The sequence below is a fragment of the Osmerus eperlanus genome, chromosome 22, assembly GCF_963692335.1.
Source record: "Osmerus eperlanus chromosome 22, fOsmEpe2.1, whole genome shotgun sequence".
In the NCBI taxonomy this organism is placed as follows: domain Eukaryota; kingdom Metazoa; phylum Chordata; class Actinopteri; order Osmeriformes; family Osmeridae; genus Osmerus; species Osmerus eperlanus.
The window spans coordinates 2,393,176-2,407,008 of record NC_085039.1 but is presented as its reverse complement, the minus strand read 5'-3'; the positions used below and the strand labels follow the sequence as shown (position 1 = coordinate 2,407,008).

General features: G+C 39.4%; 2 protein-coding genes across 5 annotated transcripts; one reads left to right on the top strand and one right to left on the bottom strand.

Annotated features, from left to right (window-relative positions):
• Nucleotides 1-358: 358 nt before the first annotated feature.
• On the bottom strand, nucleotides 359-3,564 carry ptp4a1 (protein tyrosine phosphatase 4A1). 3 transcript variants are annotated; one of them, XM_062448832.1, is made up of 6 exons: nucleotides 3,425-3,564; nucleotides 3,167-3,278; nucleotides 2,899-2,991; nucleotides 2,623-2,753; nucleotides 2,352-2,426; nucleotides 359-1,576 (listed from the first exon to the last, which is right to left on the bottom strand). In XM_062448832.1, exons 2-6 carry the CDS (start codon nucleotides 3,269-3,271, stop codon nucleotides 1,459-1,461), a joined length of 522 nt encoding a protein of 173 aa, XP_062304816.1. In that variant the 5' UTR covers nucleotides 3,272-3,278; nucleotides 3,425-3,564; the 3' UTR covers nucleotides 359-1,458. The 3 variants fall into 3 exon arrangements, with proteins under 3 accessions (XP_062304816.1, XP_062304818.1, XP_062304817.1); XM_062448834.1 differs by having other exon boundaries at nucleotides 3,167-3,305; nucleotides 3,425-3,554; XM_062448833.1 differs by having other exon boundaries at nucleotides 3,167-3,312; nucleotides 3,425-3,553.
• Nucleotides 3,565-9,409: 5,845 nt separating this feature from the next.
• Nucleotides 9,410-13,023, top strand: lgsn (lengsin, lens protein with glutamine synthetase domain). 2 transcript variants are annotated; one of them, XM_062448167.1, is made up of 4 exons: nucleotides 9,410-9,535; nucleotides 9,774-10,422; nucleotides 10,579-10,745; nucleotides 11,602-13,023. In XM_062448167.1, the coding sequence occupies exons 1-4, from the start codon at nucleotides 9,506-9,508 to the stop codon at nucleotides 12,796-12,798; spliced, it is 2,043 nt and encodes a 680-aa protein (XP_062304151.1). In that variant the 5' UTR covers nucleotides 9,410-9,505; the 3' UTR covers nucleotides 12,799-13,023. The 2 variants fall into 2 exon arrangements, with proteins under 2 accessions (XP_062304151.1, XP_062304152.1); XM_062448168.1 differs by having other exon boundaries at nucleotides 9,438-9,535; nucleotides 9,874-10,422.
• Nucleotides 13,024-13,833: the final 810 nt, after the last annotated feature.

Sequence of the window (13,833 nt, the reverse complement as noted above, 5' to 3'; positions counted from 1 at the left end):
GCCTTGTGAGGCATTGGTCTGCCCATCAGGAGCAACTTGGGGTTCAGTGTATTGCTCAAGGACACTTCAACACATAGCCAGGAGGAGTCGGGGATTGAAGCATCCATCTTACGATTAGTGGATGAAGCTCCTCACAACCTTTTAGCTTCCCATTGGTTTTCAACAATCCTCTATGGAACCATGTAGAATCTGTTTGTGTTTCCTGCACCGGTCCCAGTCGCAGACAGTTTAGATTACCATGATGCCACTCTGACAAAATCCAATGGAATCCAAATGTAGTTGGGGACAAGTAAGTCTAAAACTCTACACAATGTAGCTAACAGAACTATAACATTACAAAGCCTTCCATTTGACATACTTTTTCAGTGTATCATTTTAATGTACTCTCACAAGTTGGTGAACAGTTACAATTTGTCGCTCATGGTACTAAAACACACATCCACTGATAGTATAAATAGCCAACCTAATAATAATAATAATAATACACAGTTTCAAATACATAAATCAAGTATCCAAGTATTAAGTTACACAAATAAAATAAAAAGGCATACAAAATATTGCAGACATAGTTTGAAGCAAAAACACAAAATCACATTTTGGACATGGCAGTCATTAGTAAACAATAGTTTGATAAGGAAAATAAAAATTACAAGATCCCAGACTTTCAATGAACAAATATTGAAAGAAAAGCATTTTATATTCAAAATAGTTACTGAAAGCGGATAAGTGTGTGTAGACGTCCTGCACAAGACAAAGGCAACATTCTGTTCCATGTAGAAAAATGAAGACTATCTATCGGATGCAAACTCAGACTCCATAGCCTTGTTCCATTTAAATTGTAAGGCATGTAAGTATTAACCATGGAGTGCATACATATTTTTATTAAATCTTCAACTTGATAACATTAAGAGGTATACTTAACTACTATGTTCTATCATGATATCTTTGAACAATTATAATTCTAAGAGCTCCTTGCACTCAAAACTTTGGGATGTTTTCACACCTACAGTAATATATATATATATATATATATATATTACTGTAGGTAATCACTCAATCTTTATCAGTATATATATATAATATACACACACACACACACACACACACACACGTATATATAATATATATACTGATAAAGATTGAGTGAGTTGAGCCCATCAACAAAAAAAATGATATTTTTTGTTGATGGGCTCAACTCAATCTTTCCTATGGGCAAATTCTGAGGGGTACATTAAGAGAACACTCACTGTTACTGGGTCACAAACTTCTTTTCATGATATCTGACATCTTAAATTGAAGAATAAAATGGAAACACTTCAATTACTAAGGATAATTTCCTATGAAAGTACTTCAACACAATGATTATGGACTAACTAAAAACTCAAGTCTTCAAGGTAACAAGTTGAAGATTACATTTTTCTTTATTTATAGGGGAGTTGGCTTGGACCAGAATTGGCACTACTGGATGCAGCAGTTGTTACGATGGCCATTGGAGTCTTTGAAGCGCAGGCGCATCTTTGGACGATACTTTTCTAGATAGAATAGCTGCTTGCTGTTGAATGCTCCTCGACGTTTCCTGTTCAAACAATTGTATTAGAACTTGTGTGGGCAGTCACATTTCAACATAAAATGTTGCCCAATTTGTATTGTGTGTGGAAAGTCTCGTCAATTGTTTGGCCAAAAAAATATTTTATATTCAGTCACAGTGGTTCCAAGTTCTGATCTGAGGACAATAATGTATAACTGACTGGCATACATATAAGTCAATGTTTCTCTACAAAGATACCAGCCTCTGTTGTTCAATTGAATTCCAACTGATTAGAACAACAACAACCAATTTTGACCGGTGTAACCAAAGTTATTGGATTTTCCAATGGATCTAAAATCTTATATCAAACCTTCCTGTTTGACCAATGTACTGCAGCCTAGTTCAGGCATGGTACTCTGGCAGCGCACCTCGTCTCGCTCATCAAGTGCACCTGTGTAACTTCAAACCCATAGATCCATGTCCAATAGGCCGGTAGTAGAAATGCTGCATGGATACGCGTACACTCACCCCCGGTTGTTGTATTATTGTGCTGCTGACACCCTCTACCATCCCCATCTCCCACGTGTTGTCTGTATGTTACTATCCATCAGGGAGATTTCACTCTATTTGCTCCCTGCCTCTTTTCCTATGCATGTTGCTCGCTAATGCTTAGAGGCTGTAATAAGGGGGTTGTGCTTCCCTTATATACATTCACACCGCATGTCAAGTCAAACCTATTTCCATGTCTATGGTTATAAATAAATGGTCAAATCAATACATGAGTGTCTTGACTGAAACACAGTAAGTGAACATGAGTGCTTACTGCCGAATGAACTGGACTGCATCTTCATATTTCATTCCGCATTCAATCATGGCAAGGGCAACCAAGACAGGAGCTCTATATGAATAAAAAAACAACATAATTTAAAACAAGAATGTAGTTTTTTTTCACATAATCCCCCAAAAACTGTTGTAACACAACACACATACTGTGATATATCTTCACATATAATATTTAAATTAAATTAACCAATTGATTAGGTTTATTCTAAATCATTTTGATTAGTTTTTGTTACAAACACAAGACAAGTTACCTTCCCAGTCCGGCTACACAGTGAACAGCAATGCAGCAACCAGGCTCCTCCCTAAACTTCACCTTCAGGAGGTTCAACCAATCATCAACAATCTGGTTAGAAGGTGGAGCTCCATCGTCAAATGGCCAATCCTAGAGATGGACAGCATAAAGGAAATAATTTCATCTGCCCTCATTTACAAAAATTTCAACAAAAGGAAAGCCAGTAACCTCTATATATAATTAACCTATATATTTCCATTGGAAATGCACGGCAATAGATCATTTTTCAGCTTACCAGAACCTGAATTCCTTCCTTCCCTACCAAAGTGGCATCATAGGTGGCCTCGCATACTCTCACAACAGTAGTCACTCCATACTTCTTCAGCTCCTGTGGAAGAAACCATGTAAGCCATAACAACCGTGTAAGCCATAACAATCATGCTAAATATACCATTATAGCTATTCTGTATTTTTTCAGGGCTTGAGAAAATATTGATCATTAGTATTTATCATAACAATTGTCTGACTTGTTTTCTAAGCCTCATTACTACCATAAAACTCACCTCAATGAATTTATTCAGAGTGGCATTAGTAGGATTGTGGGTAATGAGAAACCTCATGTTTTTGTAGGTGATCTCCACAGGAGCAGGTCTGTTCATACGAGCCATTGTAATACTGTTGATAAAACAAGGTTTTCCACAGCTAAAATCTTAACAAAAACTAAGTGGGGAGGAAATATTGGAAAAAACTGTCAAATAAAATATGTTCTGAGGTGAAGGCCAAATGAATGCTTTTAGGCAGAAGGGATGAGAAGAACTCACACAAAAAATGATGGACAATCAAATTCCAACCCCTCTCCTTTGATAAAACGAGGGAGGTTCCACCTTGATTCTGGCTAAGCAGAAGCCAACAAGGGCAGTGTGCTGCAGGTGGAGTTACCCCATTCAGACCCCCTTTTTACTGGTTATAGGAGGTGTCCTGGTCCTGCCAACTTGCAGATCCACCTGTGGGCCGAGTGTGTCTGGGAGATGGTGAGGTCTGCTGTTCACTCGTCTGCATAGGCAACGTGCTGAGCCTGGCAGTAGTCTCCGCTGCCTTTCAGAAACTCCATAAATGTGTGACCCAGAACACCACAGAACTGCTGTAAGAGACACAGGGAGGAGGAGGTGGCATTCAGATACTGGGTCTTAAAATGTTACATTAAATAGCTGAAAACATAACCATAACTTAAAAGGTCATAAGAATGCATATTTGTTTGTTTAAAATGTGGCATAGTGTAACAGTTGCCAATAGGATATCCTAGATTCTAATAACATATGTGCCATTTAGGACATCTAATAATTGCTTTTAATCTCATCACATTTAGGAAGGGTAGAGTAGACATAGTTCTGCCTTGCAAATAAGAGCAACTGTTTATGCATAGTGATTATCCGGCAGTGCTATTATAAAAAAATGTTGTGGTTTGATCACCAACATGGTTGCTATGAAATGTTAAGGCCTAATATCTTGGCTAGTTCATGCTGAAAACACTATTTTCTGTCTCGAAAACTATGTTCTGTTGATCACCAGCTTCTTGTCTTCAAGAATAAGAAAGTATACGAGAATTCTGGATATTGAAATTGTCCTTTGTGTAGGGCGGACTGGACGCCATCACCAGTAGCCTGTGGAGGCCCATCACTTGGTTTATTGTGGAAAAACTATTTTTTTAGAACTGCCAGGCCTTTAGCGCCTCGTAAATCTTAATACTGATGAAAACGATAGTACAATAAGTTTAATATGCCGTTTCCAAATATAAAAACAAATAGGCTACTTTCATTTTATCCGACGGTAAATGTCGAAATCAAATCTTCAAACTGTAACACAGGCAATACAACGATAAAAAGGCTACGTATTTCATAGCCTATATAGAAAAACATATTTACAATGTCTGGCAACTAAAGACCTTCATGAGATCATTGGTGGGAGTAAATTGCAAACTATTAATCTCACAAAGACCATTATAGCCTACATTTAAAGAGGCCGTGATTGCACAACATGAAAATGAACAAGAAATGTAACAAATACGAGTACAAATGGAAGAAAATGGCAACGTGGAAAACAACACTTACTGGGATATGCTTACTCATTGAAGATTGTAGCTTAATCATACAGCCGGTCCCTAAAAATAAGTGAAATAATTAAATTGTTTTGCACCATACAGTCGGGGATATTCCTCCGTGCGGAGTCGGCGTCTAGTCGACTGGTGCGACGGCTAGGTTTTCGCTAATCAGAGCTCACTCTTCTCAACCCCACCCTAAAAGAACAAATTGGACGTGTTTTTTGGCATCAGCGTTCTCAGCTGCGTACTAATCCAGGTTCCAATATAATTTATTCTCCTACCTGATTATTGTTACAGATTTGGGGGGGGGGGACACGTTTTCAATTATATTTGTTAAATAATAAAAAAGAACACAAGGTTTTGTGCATATTACATGCCACTACTATTTGGACACAGTGTTTTGTACATGAGCTGGTTTCATTGATACAGGCATACATGAACCTTAACATTTTATTTTGAGGTTTGTTTTCGTTTTTTTCATTAGGTGACAGAACTCTGACTAAATCCAGCCTGTTAGCAGAAAGGAAAATAAAGTGTCTAACTGAGCAATTCTTCAATAAAATGTAACTATTAAAATGGATCAAGGTCACGCGTGTGTTAAAGTAGTCTATCCAAACACAGAACTACACCAGCAAAATTTCAGGGAGTACAATACAATAAACAAACCAATTTATCCAGTACAATACCCAACCCTCAAAAATGACTAATTATGTGTTGATATGATGCAAAAAAAGGTTTTAGATGAATAAAAAAACAAAAAATGCATCTTAACCTATTATGTATTATTGTGTTTTATTATATGTGCATTTTAGTGCATATCACAATTTCACATTATCATCAAAGACAACTTCCTCCAGACTTTAGGATAGTATATGATTGTGTTCATCCCATAAATGAGCAGAATGTATATATTTCATTATTTGACTTTCTTCTTATAAATGATGAATGATTATAAAGAATAATAATATTTTTTATTTATCTTGAAGTACTGCCAAACACGTCCAGGGACGTGTCAAAATTAACATTTTGCTAATTTAACATACTTTTTTCAAAGCTATGTACAAATAGTCCTTTTCGGAAAGTCCAGCAGAAGACCAAGGTGCATAGTTCTAACAGCATTCAGAGTCAAGCTACAGCCACATCTCAAAGTAACCACATCTCAGCTGTCAGACACAGTGAGAAAGAAAAAAAAATCTACAGTGCAACAATAACATCTGCAATCAATCAGCAAAATAAAGTTTGTCAAGGTGAAGCTTGAAGAGGAGTGTCTGGGGACCATGGTAGAAGGACCAATGGGATGGAAAGGTGCGTAGTTGAACTGGGAGGTCATTCCACTGCACAGAAAGCAGGGTTCCCGAGATGACCCGATGTCACAGAGTAAAGTGCCTGAGTCTGTACATATGGCTGAATGATGCCCTGGAGGTATGCAGGGCTTGTTGGCAGCAAAATAGGCAAATGTCGGGGATTGTGCCTGATCCTTGCAGCGACTTGCACCAAACTTGAAAGGAATGGAATCCTCCTTAGTTGGATTCCCAGTCTACACAATTTGACGTCAACTGATTTGAAATTTAAGACTTCATCAGGCCACAGGGTCCTGCTCTTTGGAATCTTCTTACCAGGAGACAACTTTCTTTTTAAAATGGTTCTCCGGAGGTCTGGGATGTAGTGGTAGGTCTTTACATTTACATCTTTTTCATTTTGCAGTCACTTTCATCCACAGCAGCATACAAATAGTGCATGAATGAACTACAGAAGAAAACCAATCATCAGAAGTCCATTGCTCTAACAGTAGGATTATGTCAAGGAATGTTTGTATTTTCCCAGGCATAGTGCAACAATGACCTCTCAACTCTAACATTACAAAGTACAGTGCAACCAAAACAATGCCTTAAGTGCAATATCATAAACAATTTCACAGGTGCAGTCTGGCTGCAAGACAGTGCTACCGCAGATTCCAAATACAAAATGCAGAAAAAGACAACGGGTACTTCAAGTAATGTTTTAGTATTAGGTAGTAATGTATTGTAGCTGTATGTCGTAAATGAGTTATCCAAGAGAAGTTTGAAAAGGAGTGTTGTCAGACCTCATTGGAAGATGTTGTGGAAACCTAGCCACATACAGCACACTATTTTAATTTATAGACAAGGTAAGCGCTAAGACTCCAACAGCAAATACAATTTTGTAAAGTAGCTTTTAATGTCTGCAGACATGGAGGACATGCCTGCTACCAGTCTCTAGGTGTGTCGCTCAAAGTAACAATGGTTTCAACAAGCTTTTATACAACTTCTTGTAGTGATTTTTCAACAAAGGACCGGCATTCTTACATGTTGTCATCTCAAACAGTTAAGTTTCCAAAAGTCACCTTTCTTAAGACGCAATCGAATGGTTTCCTTGTTGTCAACAGATGATCTCATCAGTGACAATTAACAACAGCCATCACAAAGGACGATCAAGCCCTGTGGAAAACAGAAGTATTGTAGCTGTGCAAGAACCATTCTTTCTCTGTGCAATGGTCACAAGATAACCCAATGTCACCGAGTGAAGCACCTGATTGGCTGGCTGGAGGATGTCCTGGAAGTATGCAGGGCTCGTCCTGTCTGCTGCAGTATAGGCAAGGGTCAGGGATTTGTGTCTGATCCTTACTGCAATCTCAGCCAATGGAGTGATCTCAGCAGGGAAGTTGTGTGAGAGTACTTGGGGCCATTGAAGTTTAGGCGGCTGCATTCTGGCTGATCTGCCGAGGGAGTATGGCATACAGTGGTATACCTGCGAGAAGAGTGTTGCTGTGTCAAGAGGAGGACTGTGGCCTGGGTGACCAGCTGTCTGTTGATGATACCGATAGGTCCGTGTTGTGTGTTGTGTGTTGTGTGTTGGTTCTTGAAATCTAAATTCTCATCATGGATAACTAGTGCACAGTGATTGTGTTGCAGTCGATGATGAAGATATCAGTGACACAAACACAGAAAATCCTGTAATTATAGATAGATAATGCAGTGCTTGTAATGTTTCTGTTTGTGATTCTGCCTGTGATTTTTCAAGTTATCCCCATGCTCACATGGGGTTCCTCCACTAATAAACCAAATACAAAAAAAACATGCAGAACAGATCTCCTGTCCATGTCCCTGGCCAGGACATGGGTGAACACTTGGACCAGGCCCCTGGGTGCCGTTGATATGACCGCCCATTGCTCCTGGCTGCCCTGGGAGGAAATGACAACAGTATGGGAAAACGCAGAGGGTGAATTTAGTTAGCTGGACACTGGAGCATGTGTGTGTGTGGAGTGCTGCACAATGTTGCGTACACATGTATGACTAATAAAGATTCCCACTTCAGTTGAATACATCTTCATCTTAAAATAATGCAGCTGCAGTTTTTCTCAGTTGCTTTTGTACTTACATTTCTAAAATCACAATAGAAATTCTCTATTTCTCTACCAAAACTACCTGTTCAATCTCCACATCATCTAGTCATTTATGCAAATCATAAAAGCAATTACTTATTCTTATGAACAAATTGCCAATGCTTTTGTACATTCATGCAAATGAATATAGCCTACAAATGTCTGCTGTTTCCTACATAATCAGTTGATTATGTTACATAGATCATTATGAATATTGGTTTTCTGTGGTCTTACCCCATCATTGTCATCAAAACCATCAACATATTTTACTTCAGTCAATACTTAAGAGTACTATGTTATTTACATTTAGTCATTTAGCAGACGCTCTTATCCAGAGCGTTCCAGATGTTATAGCCTATTGACAACATGGTTAAGCATTTTTACTATATTGTTTGTGACACAAGGACTTATTTTGATGACACTGACATGTTTATTGACATACAAAGGCCTATCTATCTTTAAGAGATGAGTTTGAGCAAGTTATGGATTTTCTTGCAGTTAATCCATCGTATGGTGTTTTTTGTACATATTGTTTTGCCACACACAATCGACTGATCAGAGGTTTTCTTGTTTCTTTAGAACTTTACAAAGCAGCTTTAACATGTTATAGTAATCTGAATGTATTCATTTAGCAGACATTTATCCAAGACGACGGTGTACATCTGCTGTCAAATGCTTTACCGCTGATGTGATAAATCAGGAAAGGAGTCTGCGCTTTGGGATGAAAGTGCACAAGAACTTTACTTAGAAATAAACATGATACAGACCAAAGGGCAAACACCACACGGCCATCAATAACAAAACAAAGAATAAGACTTCACAACGAGGTCAGAGACAGCTCAGCTTATATAGCCGTCCTAATAAGCCAACACAAAACAGGTGCGTCTAATATTTCGGTGACGCAGATCGGCGCTCAGATGCCGTGTGAACCGTGACAGCTGAGCTATACCCCTCCCCATGTTATCTACCAATATATTCTTGAAGTAGAGTATTAAAAGTCAAACTAAAATAAAAAGAGGTTCTTTTACATATTTATTTTGATTATAAATAAGATTTTAAGTTGTTTAAAATCAACAATGATAACCAATGATCTTCTCACCCAACGTTTCATTCTAGCATACTCTGAGTGTTATAGTCAGCAGCACAAACAAAATAGCTGTGCAAAGTGTTTTATTTTGTTTGCTTTGACACAAAACGATTTTGAATTGACCATGGTAATAGCCAATGGGGTCAAAGCGGCAAAGGCTCAGTCTCCACCAGAGTGGATCCCATCAGGCGTCCTATTGCTGTGGGGGAGAGAATTTTCTAACGCATCACCATTGTACCAATTGTCTATAAAAGAAATGTGTGAGCATAGCTCTGGTTTTAAATGGAGTCAATCAAACCTCACAAGAGAATACACAAATGCATAAGTCAGAGGATTTCACTATCAAGGTAATAATTTGTGCATTTTAATATTTGATTTTGTGCCACAACTGAAGGTGTTCCAGATTTGTCTTTCCTTAGTTTTAGTTATTTGTTTTCTGGAAGGCTTCATACTTATATGATCCTGTTACCTAATTCTGTTTGATCAAGATAAATCCTTTAATTATAAGTTTTAAGTGAGAAAGTATTTGTTTTGCTTGAACATTAACCATTTACAACTCGTTCTTATTAATTGGGGTACATCTAGGAAAGCTCAGGTAGAATTAGAGACCAAATAGATGGCAGTGGGATGAGCCTGGGGAGGAAGAAAGGAGTGAGGGTGAGTGGTAAATATCTCAACCCAACAGACTGGGACAGAGGCGGGCCGTCCATAGTCCACTCCTGTGTTGACTGCAGCAGACCACACGGCAACCCCACCATGATGTCAATTGCCCCACATAGGACATCTGTGTCTGAGAAGGACTTCCCAAGGGGAGAGGAGAATCCTCCCAGGGAAGTGTCCTCCCACAGCAGAGACTCCTGCACTAACATGGGTGTTTCCAAACAAACAATGGATGAGCTGAAGAGCATACTGAGAGAAACCTCCTTGCTGAGCACGAGAGGGAAGAAGGAAGGGAGACAAGATATTCCCTACACCTTCCTCCATGGGGCAAGGCCAGATGAAAAGCCAGATGAGGGAAGCCAACGTAAGTCGTTTACAACCTTCAAACCTAACTCGGATGGCTCCAGCAGGGGGCTCAGGTCCAGCAGCTTTCTTCAGCTAGGCTCCAGCATTGACTCTTCCAGCTCTTGCAGGTCTGATAGGGTTAGGGTTAGAGCAAGTAGGCAGTCTGATGTTCAGCCTCCAACACATGAGAACAGTAACAACTTGGGTGAGACTCAGCCCTCTGAAACAGGTTAGTGTGGTTTGAAATGGTATCATCAAAGGCTTTTTTGAGACATCATGGTTGAAACGCAGAAGTTACCTCTAATGCTAATTTAGAATGATTTAATAACTGGTCATTACTTATTTATAGTGGACGTTTATTTTGTGGTATTTTTTTTAATCCTAGATGATGGTAAAGAGAGTTCAGACACGTCTGGGACTCAAACCTTTATCTCAGCAATGGAGAAGGTCAAGCAGCAGATTGCCAAAGAAAACATCAAATTTGTTCGCTTTGAGGCCACAGATCTCCATGGGGTGTCCAGGTCAAAGACAGTGCCTGTCCGCTTCTTTCATGTAATCCTGATAATTTACTACATTTACATTTAGCAGACGCTCTTATCCAGAGCGACTTACAGTAAGTACAGGGACATACCCCCCGAGGCAAGTAGGGTGAAGTGCCTTGCCCAAGGACACAACGTCATTTGGCACGGCCGGGAATCGAACTGGCAACCTTCTGATTACTAGCCCGCTTCCCTAACCGATCAGCCACCTGACTCCCTGTTGCTGCATTTTTTCGAGGGTGGCGTTTAAGTGTATCAGATTTGAATGCAACGTTTAATCAAAGAAATATAGGTAATATAATGTTTTTATTTGTGCAGCAGTATAAAAGTGCAATTTTGCTAAACTTTTTGTTAAATTTCATTATTTCTTAAATCATTTTTCCTTAACCTTTATTTTTATTGTGCCTAAGACTTTTGCACAGTACTGTATGACCTCTACGTTCGGGACTTTTTGTACACCTTGTGGTAACTGTAGTTATAATACACATGGGTTTCAACACTTTAGCAATTTGATATGTATGCTATATATTTAATATTTGTAAGAACATTGTAATAATAATAATAATAATAATAGTAATACGTAATAATAATAACAACAACAACAAATTGTAGCTGTAATGTAATCAAAGTCATCATAGTTAAGCTGCATACATAAGTGAGTTGAGGGACTCTCCAGTAAAAATAATTTAAAAAAATAATATTGTTGTTATTATTGTTATAACAGGTATTGTGTTTTTTGTAAATAATTTTAATTGTTGGTGAAATAAAGGTAATTGTAGTCACATTAGCTGTTCCAAGGTTAAAGTAACAGTAGTTGAGCTTTACATTATCTCCAAAGTTGGTGAATGGAAAATTTGATTTCTTGGCAGGAAAAAGCTGTTTGTGGTGTGCCAATGCCTAGAAGCTACCTGGAGCTAACCCTTAGCCCTAAAAGCAATGAAGTGGATCATGCCAGTACAGCAAACTTCAGCAGTGATGTGATTCTGATTCCTAACCTGGCCACCTTCAGGGTCCTGCCCTGGGCTGAGCAAACTGCACGGGTCATTTGTGATCCTTGCACAGTGACTGGTATCCCCCTCCGTACCTCACCCCGTCTTATTGCCAAGCAGCAGCTAGGGCAGCTCCAAAGCTTAGGATTTTCCCTGTACTCTTCCTTCACCTATGAGTGCTGCGTCCTGGGAGCACCAGATAGAGTTGGTCCCAAGACCCTCATGTTTCCGGCCACCACCCTGCTAAGCAACCACGACCTTCCCTTCTACCAGCAGCTGGTGGATGGGATGTACAGCATGGGAGCTGACGTCGACAGTTTTGCTTCTGCAAGCGGACCCAGCCAGATGGAGATAAATTTGAGACCGGAGTTCGGAATCACAGCTGCAGACAGTGCATTTACCTTTCGTACTGGCATTAAAGAGATGGCACGGAAACACAGCTACATTGCCAGCTTCTTCAATGATGATGACTTCCACAATGCTGGAGTGCTCTCCCATAGTGTGTGGGATGCCAATGGTCGCCGAAGCTTGTTCCACACGGGGGAAAGAGATGGAGACTTGTCTGAAATTGGCAGAAAGTGGTTGGCAGGGCTTCTCATTCATTCAGCTGCCCTGAGCTGCCTGATGTCACCAGGAGTGAGCTGTCGGAGTCACATTGCCAAGAAGGTCAAAGATCCAAAGCACACTACACTCTATGCCACCTTTGGGTGGAATGACAACAGCAGCTCCTTCAACATCAAGTGTCATGGAGGGAGGGAGACCCACATTGATAACAAGCTAGGCTCGGCAATTGCAAACCCCTATGTGGTGCTTGCTGCTACTGTGGCGGCAGGTCTGGATGGTATTACGCGCAACCTTAATATTGAGACTGGTTCTAACCGAACCATAACCCAGCAGAAACAATATTCTATCCCATTGAAATTGAATGATGCCCTAACTGCTTTGGAGGAAGACCATGTGATCCATAATGCCTTGGGAGAGCCCTTTGTGCAGTACTTCCTTGCTTTGAAGAGATTTGAGATTGAGACACAGGAATTGGATGAAGAGAGAAATAAATGTCTGGAATATTTCATTTAAAAGTTATATATGCACTCTGCATACAGTGCTTATCATTAATCAGTTAATCATTTTGCTGCAAAAACATTTTTTAATAAAAACTTGCATCATTAAACAAGCTTCATTACAATGTTCAAACATTTGGACCGACTTTAATAAAGATGCACATGGCAATGTCATGATCATCACATTTTTGTGAATATTGTTTTTAAATCTGTGAACATAGTGACATCAATTTCACACTAGCTGAAATATTTGGTCTGTCTTTTGTTCAGTGTGTTCACCTAGATATGAATGGTTTTCCAAGAATTGTATTGTACAATATAGATACTGTAGCTTTTAAATCAAACAATTGGACGGAGCATGTATGTGACAAGAGAGTGGTAACAAGGTATATATAAGGCGGTTCTGCACACGTATATCAGGATATGATTAAATTAAGGTGGTAAAATATTGTACTAATTCCCCCTTCAATCAAGACTAAATTAGAAAGGATCAGTATGTCTGTTTAATGTTGGAAAACTATCTTTACCTCTGTGTTTATGAATGCTGCAGTGATCCGAAGATATACTGAAATATATTGAATTGTTTTGGATATACTGAATTTTTCTCACATTATTACATTTTAAGCTTCTCATCCTTATAAAACTATAAAACTTTAAATCTCATGCTGATGCACGAATGTGAGTGTAATGTTATTGTCACGACTCAACACACAGCGTGCCCTCCAGGACAGCAGAGGGCACTAAGGAGTCAGAGCAAGGCCGGCTCAGCCGTGAGGAAGTGAACGGCCATGGTTAAAAGGAACCCTGAATTGTTTGTCAGTGCTCATTCATGGTTTGTGTGCTACGGGCGTTACCTCACTTGGAAACTTTTTACGGAAACTCTTTACCTGTGCTGAACCCTGCTTGCCCCGACTGTGGATTTTGGATCACGATTTGGACTGTTCACTTGGACTCTCTTTTGTTTCACGGTATTGAACCCCGCTTGTCTCTGACCTCTCCTTTGTCTTGCCCTACCTGGAAACTTCGATTGTGCTGGCTTCTCTGTGTACCT